This window comes from Crinia signifera, chromosome 6, assembly GCF_055691185.1.
Source record: "Crinia signifera chromosome 6, ASM5569118v1, whole genome shotgun sequence".
Classification (NCBI taxonomy): Eukaryota; Metazoa; Chordata; class Amphibia; order Anura; family Myobatrachidae; genus Crinia; species Crinia signifera.
The window spans coordinates 215,897,643-215,917,184 of NC_139222.1; the positions used below are offsets into that span (position 1 = coordinate 215,897,643).

General features: G+C 44.4%; 1 protein-coding gene across 4 annotated transcripts in view; it reads left to right on the top strand.

The window, feature by feature from the left end:
* The window catches only part of AATK (apoptosis associated tyrosine kinase), a 104,612-nt gene that overhangs the window by 40,654 nt on the left and 44,416 nt on the right, over window positions 1–19,542 (top strand). For 3 of the 4 annotated variants that reach the window (XM_083148812.1, XM_083148813.1, XM_083148815.1), the window contains exons 2-3: window positions 5,778–5,911; window positions 17,878–18,019. In XM_083148812.1, coding sequence (XP_083004938.1) covers window positions 5,778–5,911; window positions 17,878–18,019 — 276 coding nt within the window. Of the gene's footprint in view, window positions 1–5,777; window positions 5,912–14,564; window positions 14,812–17,877; window positions 18,020–19,542 lie in introns of those variants that run through there. The other variant, XM_083148814.1, reaches the window with a different exon arrangement.

Here is a 19,542-nt window from a genome sequence, read left to right on the forward strand (position 1 = left end):
TACATACCATACCCCACCACCACCCAACAAGGTGGCAATCATCAGACTACTGCAGAAATCCTAGTAGACTTGGTGGCTGGGTAACTTAAGGGCACTTAAGATGAAGGATTCCTCCTACCCCCATCCTGGCATGTACAAACATGTTTGAATTAGGGATTTGGCTCTTACTAAGAGAGAACAAGGTTCATATTTATTTACTGAAAATATTAATAAAAGGTGGGGGCTTCAATGCACGATTGTATCTGATTTTTTTTTTTTTTTAAGTAGTGTGTTTTATTGAGTAACCATAATATCACTGGCTGCAGATTTTATTCTGGAAACCTGTGCTGTTTTGGAAAAGTGGATTAATGCTGAGCCAGGAAGTATTTCTTAGCAGTGTCTTGGACAGAAAAAATCAAAACATTTTAAATAAAGAAGCTCTTTTTGTGGTAATTTTGCCTAGATTGTGGTCGATGTAAAGCCTTTTATTCTTTATACTCACCGAGGTCAGTTTTACAATTTCATTCCCAACCCAACAGAAAGCGGCATCTGACAAAGTCACAGCATTATACATATAGGCCAAAGTATTCCGGAAAAAATACAAATAAAGGTCTAATGTGTGGGTATTGCACACATATTTATTGATATTGGAATGTGATTAGCCCAAAAAGTACCAACATACGCCCAGTAGTTAAAGGGATAATGTGACTTAAAGCTTGGTTAATCATACTCTTATGCAGAGGCATAACCATAGGCAGAAGTACAAGACCTTGAAAAGTGATCAAATGGAAAGATATAACGTATTAACCAATCAGCTCCTTAATGCTGTGTTACAGGCAGTGTTTGAAAAATGATAGTTGGGAGCTGTTTGGTAGTTTATCTCTCCCCACTTTATCACTTTTTAAGGCTTAGTACATATGCCACTAATAGTCGTACAGATTTGTGTCACGGTCTGCCTATTAGGCTGGTCATCATAAACTGCACTAACATTTCTATTTTATGTATAATTTATTTATTTATTTAAAAATAATATCTCCTTTGGTAGCTATAGCATTTCCAGAGGACAATAACTAGGGGGAGATGTATCAAACCTTTGAGAGAGATACAATGAAGGAATTGCAAATAGCAACAAAGAGTCAGTCATCTCTTTAAACTCTGCTAGATAAATAACACAAGCAGATTGGCCTGGGAACTTCTCCACTTTGGCTCTTTCAAATGGCTTGCAGGGCCGGTGCAAGGGTTCTTAGCACCCTAGGCAAAACCTCTGCCAACTGCCCCCCCCTTTTACCCCTTCGGAGAACTTAAACACACACACATATAAACATATACATATATATATATATATATATATATGTGTGTGTGTATGTATATATATATATATATATACATAATATATATATATATATATACAGTATATATATATACATACACACATATATATATATATACTGTATATATACAGACACAGCCATGTAATGCACATATGCATTATAACCCCCTCCCCCAGGCAGCCACTACTGCAGGTACCAGACACCTCATCAAAGAGCAGCTTACTGTGTGTGGGGGGATACTGCTTAGCTTGATGAAATGCCACTTCTGCCGGCAAGGAGGCACCGCTATTGGTTCTGCGGGGAGCCTCCACAGCGCCGATGTTGTTGGACACTGCTGACTGTAATGAGAGGCAGGGGCGGTCGGTGTGGTGAGGGAAGGCTTGACTGGCGGCTGTTGTCTGCCGTGGGAGTGCTGGTACAGAGCTGCGGGTCTTCCCTCCTGCCTTCCGGAAACCGCGGTAGCTGCGGAAACACTTTTTTTAATGCTGGTGAGAGAAAAGAGGCTGCCGCTCATGGGACCTGCGGCGCAGCTACATTTAAATGATAAATAAGGAGCACCCTCTAGTGGCCAGCGCCCTAGGCAGCTGCCTAAAGCTGCCTAGTGGTAGCTCCGGCCCTGATGGCTTGTTGCATATTCTCCCCAGTGTTGAGCAATTGGAGAATCAATCTGAGTTTAAGGCAGGTATTCAATGACATGGCAAATTCCGCAAGGAGCTAGGGGGGGGGGGGGGGGCGGCGACAGGCAGGGAGATGGAAGCCTCCCTGCCTGTGCCGGACACTGTGGTTGTGAAAGAGGGCTGGCAGGGACACAGGGAGAGCCCCCGGCTAGCTGGCAGGGGATGGGTAGGGAGCCGCTCCACTGGTCCCGCTCGTAAGAAGTCGGGACCAGTGTACAGTGAATATATGAATATCTAATGAGCGGCCCCCTGCTGGCGAATGTGTAAAAAATTTTTATACAAAAATAAATTGGTACTCTTTACCTAGCACGGCGCCCGCGATTGGCATCGCGGTCATCGGGGGTAAAAAATCGCGGGCATCGCGGCCATCGCATGCACTAAAAAAACGGGTGCGACGCAATGCCCACGATTTCCCATAGGGATCAATGTTAAAAGTGTCAATGGCCGCGATTTTTGTGTTCAATGCCTCAATGCCCGCGATTTGTCCATAGAAAACAATGTTAAATGGGCCACAGAGCCCTAATAGTCCCCCTGAAGTCTGAAATGGCCCCCACAATTGTTAACGCCACCCCACGATCAACGTGAACCCGAAGCGTGGCGAGCGGCGGCGGTACGCGTCCTCCGACCTTTTCATACCCCCACTATCCATGTCGGCGTGGAGTTGAGAATAGAATAGTGTGGCGAGCGCAGCGAGCCACCGAGCCCGAAGCGTGGCGAGCCCCGCGAGGGGACGCGGACACCTGTGAAGCCCGCGAAGGGACGCGTTTACCTGTGAAGGTATCCGCGTCCCCTCGCTGCGCTCGCCACGCTTGTGGCTCGCTGCGCTCGCCACACTATTCTATTCTCAACTCCACGCCGACGTGGATAGTGGGGGTATGAAAAGGTCGGAGGACTCGTACCGCCGCCCCTCGCGGGCTCGCTGCGCTCGCCACGCTTCGGGTTCATGTTGATCGTGGGGTGGCGTTAACAATTGTGGGGGCCATTTCAGACTTCAGGGGGACTATTTGGGCTCTGTGGCCCATTTAACATTGTTTCCTATGGAAAAATCGCGGCCATTGAGGCATTGAACACTAAAATCGCGTCCATTCACACTTTTAACATTGATCCCTATGGGAAATCGCGGGCATCGCGTGGCACCCGTTTTTTAGTGCATGCGATGGCCGCGATGCCCGCGATGGGCGCCGTGCTAGGTAAAGAGTACCAATAAATTAATAAAAAATTAAATATATATTAATGTGCTTCAAGCACATGAATAAAAATAGCATGCCCGTTTACAGGAAAAAAAATCTGATTTTTTGACACAAAAAAGAAAACTTTATTTTAAAAGATCACTTTCCAGTTTACCTTAAAAATATGTCAAATGCAAAACGGTGAATCATGGCAAAAATCAGGGAGGAAGCAATTTGCTGTTTTCACTCTCTGTGGTGAATCTTTTTCACTGAAAATCTGATTCACTCTATTCAATGTTTACTGTTTGCCAAAAGCGAACAGTGAATGCCGGCCAGTTCTCCGTTTCATGCTTGCTGCAATTCGCTGGTGTATTTCAATGGGGTTTTCACTGTGATTCACCAAGAGTGTATTCAGTGCTAGGATGGAGAACTGCTTTCACCATGAATTTCACCCTGATTCACCGTTTTGCATTCGACAGCTTTTTAAGGTGAACTGGAGTGTGTTCTTTTAAAATAAAGGTGTTTTTTTTTGGGGGGGGGGGTGTAAAAAAATTAGTAATTTTATTATGTGATGGGGCATGGTATTTGTATTCATGTGCTCGAAGCACATAAATATATATTTAATTAAATATCATTTTTTTTTATACGATGATGTCACAGGGGGGCGGGAAGCCGCTCATTAGATATTCACTTCGCCTGGTCCTGCTCATTACATATGCACGAGCGGAACCAGTGCAGCGCTCCCTCCACCGCCTCCCTTGCCAGCTATTCCGGGGCACCAGCTGCTGCTGCCTGTGTCCATGCCAGCCCTCCTTCTCCCCCACACATTCCGGCACAAGCAGGGAGGCTTCCATCTCCCTGCCTTCCTCCATCCCCTGGCTACCTGCGGCATTCGCCAGAGGGGGGGGGGGGTTAAAATTCGCCATCAGGGCAGCGAGCCTAAACAGGATTCACTGCACATCATGAAACAAATCATTGAATACTGGCCATTAAGTCAAACACAATTGGACGACATCATAATTTGGTGGATTCAGTTTTGTTGATTTAAATGCAAATGTAATCAATACAATGTTCTGGAATTTTATAAATGGTTTTAAATGCCAATAAACATATGGGGGGTTGCATCATGTTCTAGTAACTTAATAATAAATTATCGGTGAGAAAGGGACGTGCTCCTCTATATTAAAGTCCAGAAATCAGTGCACTCTGGGTGTAACACAAATCTCTCTGTCTCATTCTGACCACACTGCCCTCATGGCCCTCTACACCACTTCTCATGCCTATTTGCAGGCGTCAACAGGTCCTTATCTCTACTCAGCAATATCTTCCCTATATACTCCCCTCCCCATTTTTCATCATCCCATCATAACTGCTCTCTACTTCTTAACCAGTTCAAAACTGCTCAGAAATTATATATATATATATATATATATATATATATATATATATATATATATATATATACTATATAATAAAAGGCTAACTCTGCTCCTCAACTCTGTGGTGGGGAATTCACATGCTTTGCATGCCAGGTGCCACTAGATGGCACCCACTTGAACAATTCAAGTGTTGCTATGTTTGAGCTCACGCAGCTGCCAGCGACCTCAACATCATCAAGTCTGTCAGGGATTACATGAACAGACCATAGGATTTGAACAAGACTACATCCACAGGTGATCTGTGGTTAGTTCTCCAAGATGTTTGGAAGACCCTCTCTGCAGGGTTTCTTCAAAAACTGTATGCGTGTACCTAGAAGAATTGAGGCTGTTGAAAAGGAAAAGGCTGCTCACCCTAAATGTGGATTTGATTTTGAGCTTTCTTCTGTTCATTCACTTTGCTTTTTGTTCATTGATAAAAAATAAACTATTAACACCTCTGTTTTTGAAAGCACTCTTAAGGCCCTCATACATTGGTCTGACTTGTCTAAGGCACAAGTTGGACCAGTTCTCCCCTGAACTCCCCCGGCTGCTCCCCAGGAGTCCTACATATGACTTGGCACTGCATTTGCCATTTTTTACATGTGATAAATTGCATGTAAAAGGATCCTGGGGAGCTGCTGGGGGTGTTCAAAGGAAGACAGATGCGATACACCTGACAGCTGCACATATGATTTATGTCTCACATTGGGTCGATTCGGATGTCACATGTGATTTGGCCCGATCCATCGGATTTGGGGGAAAACAGGCCAAACGGAACTAGTGTATGGGGGGCCACATCTGCCTACACCTTTTGCAAAGTGCTCTATGTGATTGAAACAATAGTGTTTTATGATGTTGGGAGAGCAATGTTTCATAGTAGCATTCAGCATCATTTTATCTAAACAAACTTGTCTTTTTTAAGATGTGGAAAAAATATGCTTTCTCCAGATTTGTCCTTGAGTCTATCTATTTACATCTTAAATGTTTTTCGTTACTTATTTTTTAATGTTCTTAATAGCTGTTCTATAATGGTACTCGCATTTTATGAATAATGGTCCCCTGTGGCCATAGTTAATATATAGGACACGTTCTGTAAACCGTATATATGTCTAATGCAGACATGACCAATACAGACTGGTGTATGGGTAATGCAGTGTTTAGAGCCATGGATGCAACAATCACCCACATCATTTTTATTTGCAGATGGCGCGCAGCTGAGTGAATTGTCCTGGCCATCCTCGCTTGCAGTGGTGGCTGTTTCCTTCTCCGGGCTCATCACCTTCATTTTCCTAATGCTGGCTTGTCTGTGCTGCAAGAAGGGGGACATTGGATTCAAGGTAAGAATACAGGGAATGAAAGCTATTTCTGGCCAAAGATGCAGAACTAACAGTAGGGAGCTACAGACAATTTCCTGAATGTCAGCTTGTTGTTTAATCATCAAAATAGTGTTGCCTGCATTTCTGTTTCTGTAGTTTAGTCTCCATCCGTATAATTTTACTGTTACAGTTTGTATTCTGAGCAATAAAATATATATATGACATTGTAGTGTACAGTAAGTTACCATTAGTAGTAGTAGTAGTAGTATCCCATAATATTCTATTTGTAGTAGTAATAGTGTCCAATAATATGCCCCTTAGTAGTACTAAGGGGCATATGGGGTCTGAAACCGGCCTGGGACTGCAAGCATGAATAAGGTGGGGCTTACTCGGGCTGCAGGCTGCAGGCAGGGGGTTTTATGCACCTCCTCCTGAATTTGCATTGCTTATGGATCACATATGCATAGCTGTCGCGAACAGCTCATCACACATGATCCTTACTGAGTTAGGCCCTATATGCAGCCCCACAGAGCATCAACCAGAATCACCCCCTATAGTCATTCTACCCTTAATGATGGGGTATTTTTATTAAGTATTGCTGTATAGATGTGTCCACCAAGTCTCATTGCACATTAAACAGCCCTTCTAGTCACACCATGCCATGACTCTTTAGTGCAGATCACTTTTCCATGTGACTTTTGCCATTAAAATTCTGCATATCCTTTTAATCAGCAATAGCTGCTTGTGTGTACTATTCACATTGTTTTGCAAATAAGACTAGTTTTCAGCAAAAGAAAAACACCCAACATTAACAGAGTTGCTCAGGACCTTTCAACTCCCTCACTCATTCCAAACATCTCCCGCTGCATGGAGTATTGAGTCAGGATGTGAGAGGATACATATACAGTATATTGCCTACATTAAAGCACCTTCCACAGAGTGGCTGCTACAGTATATTTCCTCCCGTTTCTGAGGTGGTGGGGAATTCAAAGTGTTTTTTATTAAAATAAAGACTGTCGTCCCTCCTGCAATGCTGGCAATGCCTTACTTTTGTCTTTCCTTCACCAAATTATTATATTACATAATGTCAAATGCGTAAACAAAATGTGATTAATGTCACACGATCTGTATTGTAATATTTTTCAATAAAAATGTCTTAAGTAAAAAAGAAATGCTGGCAATGCAGCAGTTATACCATTTTCCAGAGAACTGCGCATATGCAGTCGGGTCTGAGCCCCTAATTCATAGGCCTACCAGACCACGCTGCTGCCGCTAACAAGATCGTAGAAAACTGTCCGCCACACCTTTTTAACGAAGATATGAGCATGTGCAGTAGCTCTAGTGCTCAGAGTCCAGTGGCGCTGGTGCTGGCATCGAGGAGAGGGCCCGGAATAAGGAGGCTGCACACGGGGCTCTTCCTCTCTTAAAATGCCTCTGAATGTGGCATATGATGAATTGGAAACACTGGGTGAGATTTAATAGGATGAGAGATTCAGAAAGTGAGAGATTTTGTGAGAAATCTCCAGTTTTTTTAAAGCAGCAATCATTTACACTGCAAATTACCCACTTGTCTCCCCTCTGACAGTTGTTCCTTGCCTGTTACCTTCTCTCCTCTTTCATACCCCAAGCTCTCTCACTCTGTTTTCTACCACATCCTCGGAAATCTACTACAGACGCTGTCTGTCCTCCCAAATCCCTGCTCTATTTCTGCTTTCACTAACCTACCCTCTCACCTCTGGTCCTCATGGCTGTTAATCTCTCAAATTCACTTTCTCCTACTGCTCCTCCCCCCTCCCATCCCATACCTATCCTGACAACTCGCCCCCGCACCCCCACCCTCCCAACGACCCCCCTCGCTTCTGCAATACCAAAAACCTTATCCACATTAATACACAGGCCACCCCCCTCTTTCCTGTGCACTATGGAACGCCAGATCCATCTGCAACAAACTCCCTGCCACCCATGACCTATTCATCTTTAGCGCATTCCACCTCCTTGCTACACCGAGACCTGGCTCTCCACCTCTGATTCTGTCTCTACAGCTGCTCTCTCCCACTGTGGCCTCTCTTTCTCTCACACCCCCAGGCCTGACGGTCGCCAAGGTGGCGGCATGGGTTTTCTCCTCTCAGCCTCATGCACCCACAGTGTCATTCACCCTGAACCCTCTGTCCTTTTCTCCTCCTTTGAGTCTCACTCCATCCGTCTGTACTACCCCTATCACCTCCGTGTCGCTGCAATCTACCGCCTCCCTGGCCCTATCTCCCAATTTCTTGACAACTTTGCCGCCTGGCTTCCACACTTCCTCTCCACTGACCTGCCATCTGTCATTCTTGGTAACATCCCCTTGAATAACCCCGCTGATCCTGGCACCTCCAAACTCCTCTCTCTCTGCTCCTCTCTTGGCCTATCTCAATGGACTACCTCTCCCACCCACATCCAAGTACACTCCCTCAATCTTGTCTTCTCTTGCTCTTGTTCCCTTACTGACTACACTATCTTGGCTTTTCCTCTCTCTGACCATCACTTCATCTCCTTCTCCCTCACTGCTTCCCCCTCTCCTACCCCCCCTCCCAAGTGCATTGTCTCATGACATAACGTCAACACACTTGATCTTGCTGCCTTCTAAAACATGCTGTGTCCTCTTCTCGCCCCAATCGCCGCCATGTTCTGCCCGAACCTCGCCGCCTCCCTCTATAATGACACCCTATGTTTGGCATTGGACTATGCCTGCCCTCCCTCCTCTATCCCACTTCGATGCCCCAACCCCCAACCGTGGCACTCGCCTATCACCCGATTCCTTAAAAAGTGCTCTCGCACTGCTGAGCGCTTCTGGAAGAAATCACGCTCCCTTGCGGATTATCTCCATTTCAAATTCATTCATTCCTCCTTCAGCTCTGCCCTTGCTCTGGCCAAGGAATCCTACTTTAAGTCCCTCATCCTTTCCCAATCATCCAACCCCCACAGGCTCTTCGCCACCTTCAACTCCTTGCTCTCCCCCCTCCTCTAGCTCTTCCGTCCTCCATCGTAGCCGCTGATTTTGCTACTTTTCAACCAAAATCTCCTCTCTCAGGACTGCCATCACTGCTGCCATGGCCTCACCCTCCCCCTCCTCCCCTCCTACATCTCCACTCCCCTCCTTCCAACCCCTGTCCTCATTTTACCCCAACACTGCCGCTGAAGTCCACTCTATCCTTCAATCCGCTTCTCCCTCCACCTGCCCGCTCGATCCTATCCCCTCCAATATTATCCGTCGTCTCAGTCCGTCAGTCTGCTCTCACCTGGCTCACCTCTTAAATCTTTCCCAATCCTCTGGGATCTTCCCTTCCTCCTTCAAACACGCTCTTGTCTCCCCAATTCTCAAAAAACCTAATCTGGACCCCAACACTCCATCCAACTTCACGCCCATCTCCCTCCTCCCTTTTACCTGCAAGCTCCTAGAACGTCTGACCTATAATCGTCTCCTAAGCCACCTTACTGCTAACTCCATTCTAGACCCCCTCCAATCCGGGTTCCGCCCTTTACATTCCACTGAAACTGCCCTGACCAAAGTCACTAACGATCTACTATCGGCTTAATCCAAAGGCCTCTTCTCTATCCTCATCCAGCTTGATCTGTCAGCTGCATTTGACACTGTTGACCACCCTCTCCTGCTCAACACCCTCCGCTCCTTTGGCATCACTGGCACGGTCTTCTCCTGGTTCACCTCATACCTCTCCTATTGCTCCTTCTCCGTCTCCACTCCAAGCTCCTCCTCTCCTATGACCCGGCAGCCAGTCAGTGTTCCCCAAGGGTCAGTCCTTGGCCCTCTTCTCCCTCTACACCACCTCTCTGGGCACCCACATCAGCTCCTATGGTTTCCATTACCACCTTTATGCTGACGATACCCTAATCTATCTCTCCGCCCCCGACCTATCCCCATCACTCCTGTCCAAGGTCTCTGAATGCCTCACGGCCATCTCAGCCTGGATGACCCAAGACTTCCTGAAACAAAACATGGCTAAAACTGAACTTCTAATCTTCCATCCCCCGAACATCCCCTCTTCTCCCACTATCTCCATCAGCATTGGTGAAACCGAGATCACCTCCACCGACCAAACGCGCTGCCTCGTGTCATCATTGACTCCTCCCTCTCTTTCACCCCCCACATTCGTGCTCTCTCACAGTCTTGCCGCTTTCACCTATGCAACATCTCACGCATCAGACCATTCCTCTCCACTGACGCGACCAAAATTCTCATTCACTCTCTTGTCATCTCCCGCCTTGACTATTGCAACATCCTTCTCTCTGGGCTACCTCTCACCCGCCTCGCACCTCTCCAATCCATTCTTAACACTGCTGCTAGGCTCATCTTCCTCTCCCGCCGCTCTACCTCTGCCTCCCCCCTCTGTCTATCTCTTCACTGGCTCCCCATTCTTTCCGAGTTCTCTTTAAACTCCTCACCACCACCTACAAGGCTCTCTCCTCCTCCACCGTTCCTTACCTCTCTTCACGGATCTCTATCCACACTCCCTCCCGTCCTCTTCGCTCCATCGCTGACCGCCGACTGACCTCTCACCTTATCACCTCCTCCCACTCCTGTGTCCAAGACTTCTTTTGCGCTGCCCCCCTGCACTGGAACAACCTCCCGCCACCCATCAGGCTTTCTGATTCCCTTACCTCCTTCAAAAACTCCCTCAAAACCCACTTTTTTCGACTAGCCTATCCCTCCTCCTAACCTCTTTTGATCCGCCTATCCTGCCTCCGTTCCCATCCATTCCTACTTATCCTATTGTTTTTTGTTCGTCCACCCACCTCCTTTTAGTATGTTAACTCTTATGAGTAGGGCCCTCCTTCCTCACATACTCACCCTACCTCTTTACCTCACCCGTGCTCCTGTCCTGTTCTTCCCTTCCTCTACTTCATCTTCAGTCTCCTCGTCAATTTCGACACCTACTTCTGAACTGATGCTGATTTTAGTTCTACCAGCTATACCCCTATTTATGCTGTATTTTATCAACACACCCTGTACGTTACCTTGTAATTTGTTTTTTTGTTTGCTATGTACGGCGCTGCAGACACTTTGTGGCGCCTTATAAATAAACGTACTACTACTAGCCATTGCAACAAGCTGCAGCCCGATTGTGGGAGTGTATGCAACATGCAGTCCAATGGAGGATCTCGGGTGCATGTACATGTATGCATACACCATCTCAGTGCTGTGCTCTTTAGTGCCCGTGTATGGGCACTAAAGATGCCCATACACGCTGCGAGAATCGCATACGTTAAGGGCTAGATCGTATCGCACGGCATGCATGCAATGTGTGTGCGATGTAATCCGAAGGCAGTACAAAAAGTATGTGCAGCACATAGTTTTTGTACTGTGCGATGCGATTGCAGTGTGTATGGCCACCTTTAGGCACATAACCCAACCCATTATTTAAAAAGTGTCTAAATTAATATAAAAAAATCAACAATTATTAAAAAATTTGTTATAAACATATATAATAAAAGACTCACTGTTCTTTTGCTGTTTAACGCTTGTGCAGTCCCTCCTCTTCTATCTGCCTAGGCAGGACGCTGAGGACAACATTACGCCCCTCTCGTGACTGAGGGGGAAAGGAGGGGTGAGAAGGAGGAGATGGAAGAAGAGGGGAGGAGATAGAGGGGGCGGAGTTTTGAGGACTGGCAGTGGCACTGGCACAGCACACTGAGAAGAGGGAAGGAAGGGGAGACGGCACTGCTGCCTGTTCTGCATTTGATTGACAGCTAATAGGCGCTGGGAGCAATGGGTTGGGGGCGGATCCAGGTATTCACAAACAGCACTACATGCCTTAGCGCAAGTGTCCGTGAGGAAGAGGGGGCAGGTCACAGGAGGTGGACAGTGTGTGCGCGGTGCAGGGAGCTGCTCAGCCTCTCCATACTGCTGGCCGCTGTCAGACAGGCGCTGGGGGTGGCATGCAGGAGGCAGTGAGGGCTGAGGCAGCTTTAGCAGAGCAGGGAGGGAGACAGCGTCTTTTCAGCATGGCGCCTCCCTGCTTTGCAGGAGCTGCTGAGTGGGTAGCGCCGGCCCTGTACTGTGCAGTAAAGGCACTACAATGTGACATAGTCCATATACTGTACAGTAATAGCACTACAATGTGACATACACTATGTAATGTACAGTAAAGGAACTACAATAATACTATACTTTACAATAAAATGAACTGGGGCCGCAGCATTTGCTAGGGGGTACAGAGTAAACGAGGGCATTACTGTGGGGTATAAAATTAACTAGGGCACTATTTTGGTGTATGAAATGAACCAGGGTACTATTGTGGGGTATAAAATGAACTAGGGTAATACTGTGGAATATATAATAAACCCAGGAGCTACTGTGGGTATAAAATGTACTTAGGGACGAAGTAAAATGGATCAGGAAAGTTCTATCAATCGTGACAGGTGTGCTTCAATTTTATTCTCTGGCAGAAAGGTGAAGGCCACCCCCCAGACCCAATAACCAGTGTCGTTGAGATGGGGAAGCTGGTACTTTTTGCCCGGGTCTGATGGAGGGCCTGGGGCCTGCTAACACCCTCCCCATTGCAGAGAGACAGGTGGTGGGAGAGAAAGGACAGGCTGCTCCTGCTGCACAGCCTCTCTCCTCAGCCCAGCACACGCTGCTCAGTTTTTTGGGGGGGTTTTGTTTACAGGGGTACGGTCATGCCCCTCACAGTGGCCATGCCCCCTCGTTTTACCGTGACCGGCAGAAATGTCAGAGCCACTGCCAAATAACCTCACAGGTTTTTAAAAATAATTATTTTTATTACACTGGCTTACTTCATCTGTAACAAATACAAGTTTTAAACAAGGTTAGTAGTTCAGCAAGGAAACATTACATTAGCAGATATGTCATGACCGATATTCAAGCATAAACAAAAGTGTATTCTGTGTTCATAATACTAAGCATATATTTCACCAGATGAAAACGATTCAAAGGTTATGTGAAAATAGCTAACAGGCAATGCTTACAGTGTACTGTATATATGTAGGTAGCAATGGAGCTGGATCTGAGGTAAAGAATTTGGGCCAGAGCTAAGCTTGAAAAGTGATAAAATGGAGACTGATAAACATCAAGCCAATCAGCACCTTGCTGTCCTGTTACAGGCTGGGTTTGGAAAATGACAGGTAGGAGCTGATTGTTTGGAGGTTTATCACTCTCCATTTTATCACTTTCAAGGTTTAGTACATCTCGTCTTCTCTGTAGTGTACGATTCTCTGGAGTAAAGGCTGGCTCATATTGAACAGTAACAGCACCATATTCTCTTTAGTCAGCCGCTTGTATATGTTTTATGTTGTATTGCAGCCAGTTACAGACCTTTTCTCTGTCCCACTCTCTCCCCCAACTGAAGCCAGCACTGACTGACCTGTAACAGGCAGATGCTGACTTTCCTGATGAAAGGCCTAAATTAAAACTATTCCTCTGCAGCTTCTCTCTCATCTGTATACTGTGCATCTGAAAATAGCTTAGTTTGGTGCTGACTGGATTGCTATAACCATATATATAGATGTATTTATAATTATATACATAAGAGGCATATTGCTGCTTGTCTCTGTTACCTCAGGAGAGTTCTACCGCTAAGTGCAAGATATTGTGCCCAGCCCACTCCCTTGGTCCACTGCGCTCATTGCCCTCAGGAACCATTACTGTGGGGTATAAAATGAACCGGGGCACTACTGTGGGATATTAAATGAATGAAGGTACTACTGTGGAGTTTTAACTAAACCAGAGCACAACTATGGGGTATTAAATGAATTAGGGCACTACTATGGGGGTATAAATGAACCAGGGCACTATTATTGGGTATAAAATGAATTAGGGTGCTAGTATGGGGTATACAATGAATTAGGGCACTACTGGGGGACATTAAATGAATAACTGCTGCATAGAGAGGAACATTAAGAGTAGGGCCATTTAAATGTTGCTATGTGGCCCACAAATTTCTATCTACGCCCCCTGCAAATGTCTATATATAGAATTCTGATTGTACTCAGTGGTCAAGTTCTGATAGGAGGTGTAGTGTTCTTTGTATAGAGTGTAACAGAATTGTGTTCTGATTCTGCCCAGTGGTAAGGATATATTGTTATATATTGGCAGGTGTGGTATTCATGTATATAGTGTATATTGTATTATAATATTATAATCATATGAACTAGTCAGTTTGTATTACAAATGTGGTCTCCTGTCAGATGGGATTTTTTTTCCATCCATTCATTCCAAGTCCAGATAAACAGAAAATAGCATTCCCATACAGTATATGAGTAATGCGCTTCCATATTTATAGCCCTGTTTCAGTTATACCCCCCCCCCCCCTTTCTGTATTGGAAGCATTATATACAGACCTACAATGTACTAAGGACTCTGGAATGGCTTCTAGGTAGGTAAGTGTCCCTGCTACCAAAAGCAGCTGCCTCAGTGACTGTTTTATTGTTATGTTTTAAAAAAAGATAACATCTTACATAATAGAATCTGCTTCCCTCCAAAATGGATGCAGTGACTAGAACATTAACCCTTTGTCTGCCAGGTGAATTGGTCTTATATCCCAGTACACTGAATGGGCAGTGAATGGTGGCATTGTGAGAGCACGTGCTGGAGGGAGGAACCCTGGAACAGAGTGGGCAGTGAATGGCATGTCACTGCTATATAAGAAAAAGTGATGAGGAACTCACCTCCCCCATTTCCAGTACAGTCCCTGGATTTTGATTTGAAGCCCAGCTGAGCATTGTTAATGTGCCAGGCAGAGACAGGGATCCCTGGCAGGGCTGTGCCAGATGAATCGCTCAGTTTGTAATGGCAGCGCCAGTCACCCCTGGTTCCCCGTCACCCCTTTACTGACATGCTGACTCTTTCCTACTTAATAGCCGGTGCAGCGTTTGGGATTAAAAGCTTTTCTTGGAGACATGAAGAGGTAGGCGAGCGAGTGAGCATGTGTCACAATTTCTGTGTGACACAATGTGTGTTTGTGTATATCGCTGAGGCTCCGGGCATTGTTCTTTCTGGCAAAGCTCCGGAAGGTTTGTGTTTATCTTAATCAACAAGATCCCAAGGCATTAATGCTTTTCACATTTGTAGCATTTTGCTGTCGCCAGTTGACCTGTTCAAAAAATATTTTCCTCTGATTAGAATTGTGGCGTCTTTTATCTGTGCACATTTCTGCTGGAGAACATTTAACATGCCTGTGTATTCATGCATAAACCTAATTAGGTCTTTTTGTTATTCTAGGTTGTAGCCGAGGTATATGAAATGCTGTGTGACATGTATTTGTGCATTATGGGCGAGAGCCGTGTATGATTATATAAGTAGCACTAATGCAGTAGTTCAGTTACCGTAAATATTAAAAAAAAAATAATAATAAACTATATTATGTAATTGCACCACAGGCTCTGTTACAGCTGTTAATCTGCTAATGCCCAAAGCAGCCACATTACTGCTGACATTTAATAGAAACATATTTGACTTTTACTGAGGTATTTGCATATCTAGTTGTGCGTATAACCAATATATAGCGATTATATTGATATCTAGCCATTTCTTTCTGAAGCTCTAGAGTAACTGTGGGGCAGATGTATTGAGCCTTAACAAGAGATAGATGCAAGGGTGATAAGGAGAGATAAAGTCCAGCCAATCAGCTCCTTACTGACTTTTTTCAAACACAGCTTAACACATCTGCCCCAGTGTAACTAGACTATATGTTTACGGTTCCATTTTTCTCCCGAGTATTGGGTTTCATAATTGTACATATCTTGGACAAGACAAATGAAGATTCCTTTAGACAATATAAGAATTTGGAGTGCTGGCTTCGGGGAGAACTGAAATACCCATGAGGATGAAATGGGCAGATGTGTAAAGGGTGCCAAGGGGCATGTGTGTGACATTCCTGCTCTGTAAACAAGGCAGCAGCTGGCATCTCTTACACCCAGATCGCGGGTTATTCCTGTGCCAGCTGCAATGCCACAGACAGCCATGCGTGAGTAATCATCGACATGGCTTCTGAAACATGTTTGAAGAACATTGCTCTAGTGCGTTCTGTGTGCCAAGACTGCCCAGGCTTTGCCTCCCACTTAACGCCTTTTGTAACAGACAATGTCTCGTGGTCCAGGTACAGCTCCGAGAGGTTTTCCTGTAGGAGGAAATCAAATAAACCACAATCCTAAAATGGCACTAACAGTGGTGTTATGCCCATGACATACAGTAACTTTAATCTCCTCTTTCATAGATTGTTCCTTGGCCATGGGGTCATTCAGGTATCAGCATTAGCTGCCATGTGCCATTCTGGTCCAGCACATCGTGTCCATGACCATGGCAAGTCTACCCTTGCCGCTCATAGAGAAAAACAAGTTCATTAAGCATACTGGGCCAGATTCTCTAAGCTTCAAAAGTGAGAAAATAGAGAGTGATAAACAGCCAGCCAATCAGCTGCTACCTGCCATGTCACAGACTGTGTTTGAAAAATGTCATGCAGGAGCTGATTGGCTGGCTGTTTATCACTCTCTATTTTATCACTTTTGAAGCTTAGAGAATCTGACCCACTGTATCTAATTCACTAGTTTTTCCTATTTGAGGGCACATGTATTGGGCAATGGTGACAGCGTCCAGAATGGAATTACTGCCTCTAATTCTTCAGCTTTTACCTCATTTGCAGCTAGACAAGGTCATCAAAATAAATACTCACTCTTTACCTATCCATACACTGGAGCTGTGTCCATATATAGAAGAAGTGGTTGTGGCATTTTGTTCACTTGGCTTGCCAATAAGCACCAACTAGAGAAAAAGTACATGGGAACTATTAGTGACGTGCACCTCCTGTTAGAACAATGCATTTTGTGTGCTATTAGCACACACCCCACCACCACACACTCCCAGTTATCAAGAGCAGAGAGACAAGTGATGCCAGACAGCATACAGTACGTGCATTTGTTATTTCGTTTTATTTTCGGTGCTCAAAGGAGGACTCCAACCAAAACGTAAAATGTATTTGTACGTCATTAAATTATGATGGAATGCATAGTTCTTCTACGGGTGGAAAGCTCTAAAGGTCCAGTGTTCTCCTCTAGGTGGACTTCATTTAAATCGCACACGGGTAGGTGTATCAACCCTTGGAGTGTGATAAAGTACTAACCAATCAGCATCTAACGGTCATGTTACAGGCTGTGTTTGAAAATTGTGAAGAGCTGATCAGTTGGTACTTTATCACTCTCCACTTTAGCTCATACCAAGCTTTGATGCATTTCCCCCCCACAATGTTGTTTTGGGTAGTGCCCCGCCCCTCTGAACTTATTATTCTCCTGTTATGGAAAGTTCCTGGGAGTAGGGAAATTACAATATAAATGTTGGAAATAGGCATGTGGTAGGAACAGCAAGGAGAAGTGCATCACTGCATCTCTGTAGCATATGGGCAGACTTGCACTGTGGAAGGAGCACTGCAGCAAAGGGGATTAGAACCGCATATTCTAACATCAATTATTGAGTTGTCCTCTAATTTTTCTGCATTAAACTATTAATTTTTTTGGTACTTATATGTTAGTTGGGCGCCCACTAAGCTATTTGCTTAGTTTTCCGCGTCCCCTCTTCGGACTCAGTGGCTCGCTGCCCTCGCCACACTATATAAAATCAACTCCATGCCGACATGGATAGTGGGGGTATGAGCGTACTAACTATAGTGGGCGCCCAACTAACATATAAGTACCATTTTTTTTTTTTAGACTGTTTGACCAGATCCTTTGTGGCACTCACAGGTTCCTTCTGAATGTACCCAAAGTGCTAACCTCTTTAATATAAAATCATTCAGAATTACAGTGTTGTACTAGAGGTTGTACACAAACTCCCATTAACAACTTATTTGTGCTCATTAAGGAGACCATTGACTGTAAGTTCTCTCCACAAATGTGTCAGGAAGAGGTTAATGTGTGGGCGGTGGCATAGTTATTGCCCCACCTCCTTCTTTCTTTATAAGAAATATCTTTCTCTCCCCTAGGAGCTTGACAATGTGGAGGGAGAAGATTGCACGACGGAATTCTCAATCCAGAGTTCTCCAGCCACACAAAATGGACCAGAAGTTTATGTCCTTCCTCTTACAGAGGTCTCAGTACCAATGTCCAAGCAACCGGGAAGATCAGGTACCGTTAAGGGGATCTTCATTCTCGCTGTAGCAACATCTTGGTATAATGGATCAATCCTGTCAATGAATCCGTTGTTGATGTTCTTTCCGCACTGATGATTTCATTGTTTATAGTCTAATTACAAATTGCTTTGTTAAAAAACATGATGGGTGAAACATTATTACATATTTGTGGTGCTACACTATGTATAATGACATTTCATTCACGGTGTCCAGGGAGAGGCTTTTGATAAACATCATGAGGCAATGCTCTCAGTTAGATGAAGGTTTTCATTTTTAGATCTTCTATTATGGTTTTTATAATAATTTTATCAACATGATCTGCAAATGATGAAATACATTCATGGTTTAGCCTCCATATAAGATGTCTTCATCCATAAAAGATAGCAGCCAAGCTAAAACCACTTGAATTATTTTAATTATTATTGGATGATAAATGTTAGAAGTGCAGAAACATAGAATGAGATGACACATAAGAACCACTTGCCCCTTTTTTAACCATATTGTTACCTCAGACCCTATTTGATCCTTAATTATTTCTAAGGATTTACTTATGTCTATCCCAATCATATTTAAATTGCTCTACTGACCCAGCCTTTACCACCTGATGGGAGGCTATTCCACTTATCCACTACCCTTTTGGTAAAGTATTTTTCCTCAAATGTCTCCCTCCCTCCCTCCTATACGTTGTGTTATAACTGTAGGAGATTGTGCTCGCCCCAAAATATCAGTGACATCTGGGATGGTATTTTGTGCCCAGATACACATTGTTAGCTCTGTGGTGGATAAACAACTTTAAAATAAGAATAGTTGATCCTCAATATTTGGCTAAAGCATATTATTAATTCATTAAGCATATAGTGATAGAACAGCTAGCTAACCACGGTCACTGTGTCCACACCATGGGACATTTATGAAAACTGGCGCACAGGTCTACAAATGCTGATGAAAACTGCATTAGGTTCTATAATTATCCCCAAATGTGTCATGAGATAATTAGGCCAACATTGCATGATTATCTGTCTGCAGGAGGACACAATTTGTGAAAAGGCTTTTTTTTGTAGGTGAGAAAATGGTTAGTTTCTGAGTTTAAAGGTAAAACTGTAGCTGCACTTATTTTTTATTTTTTTTGCAGAAATGTATAAATATACAATCTAAGTTTTTAGCTATAGCATTTCTATAGTCGCGCACAATATATCGGTCTTATGAAGTCTGGCTAGGCTGCTTCTAGTGTATGAGGCATTATTCAGTGCAAGGAATTATGATATCAGCAGCTATCTTGTCAGAATTCTAACGCCAGATGTGTTGTGCTTATTTATACTGTACATCATCAAATCAAATCAAATTCTGTTTTAATAAAAAATATATCATTAAGTATACACACTAACAATATAAAGGCGCTCGCAGGACTTAATACTGGATATAACCGGACACAAAGGTCTAGCAGATGTAGCAACGTTTCAAGCTTTATTAGCTCATCATCAGGCACGAAAAAACATTGACAAATAACTTACTTAAATC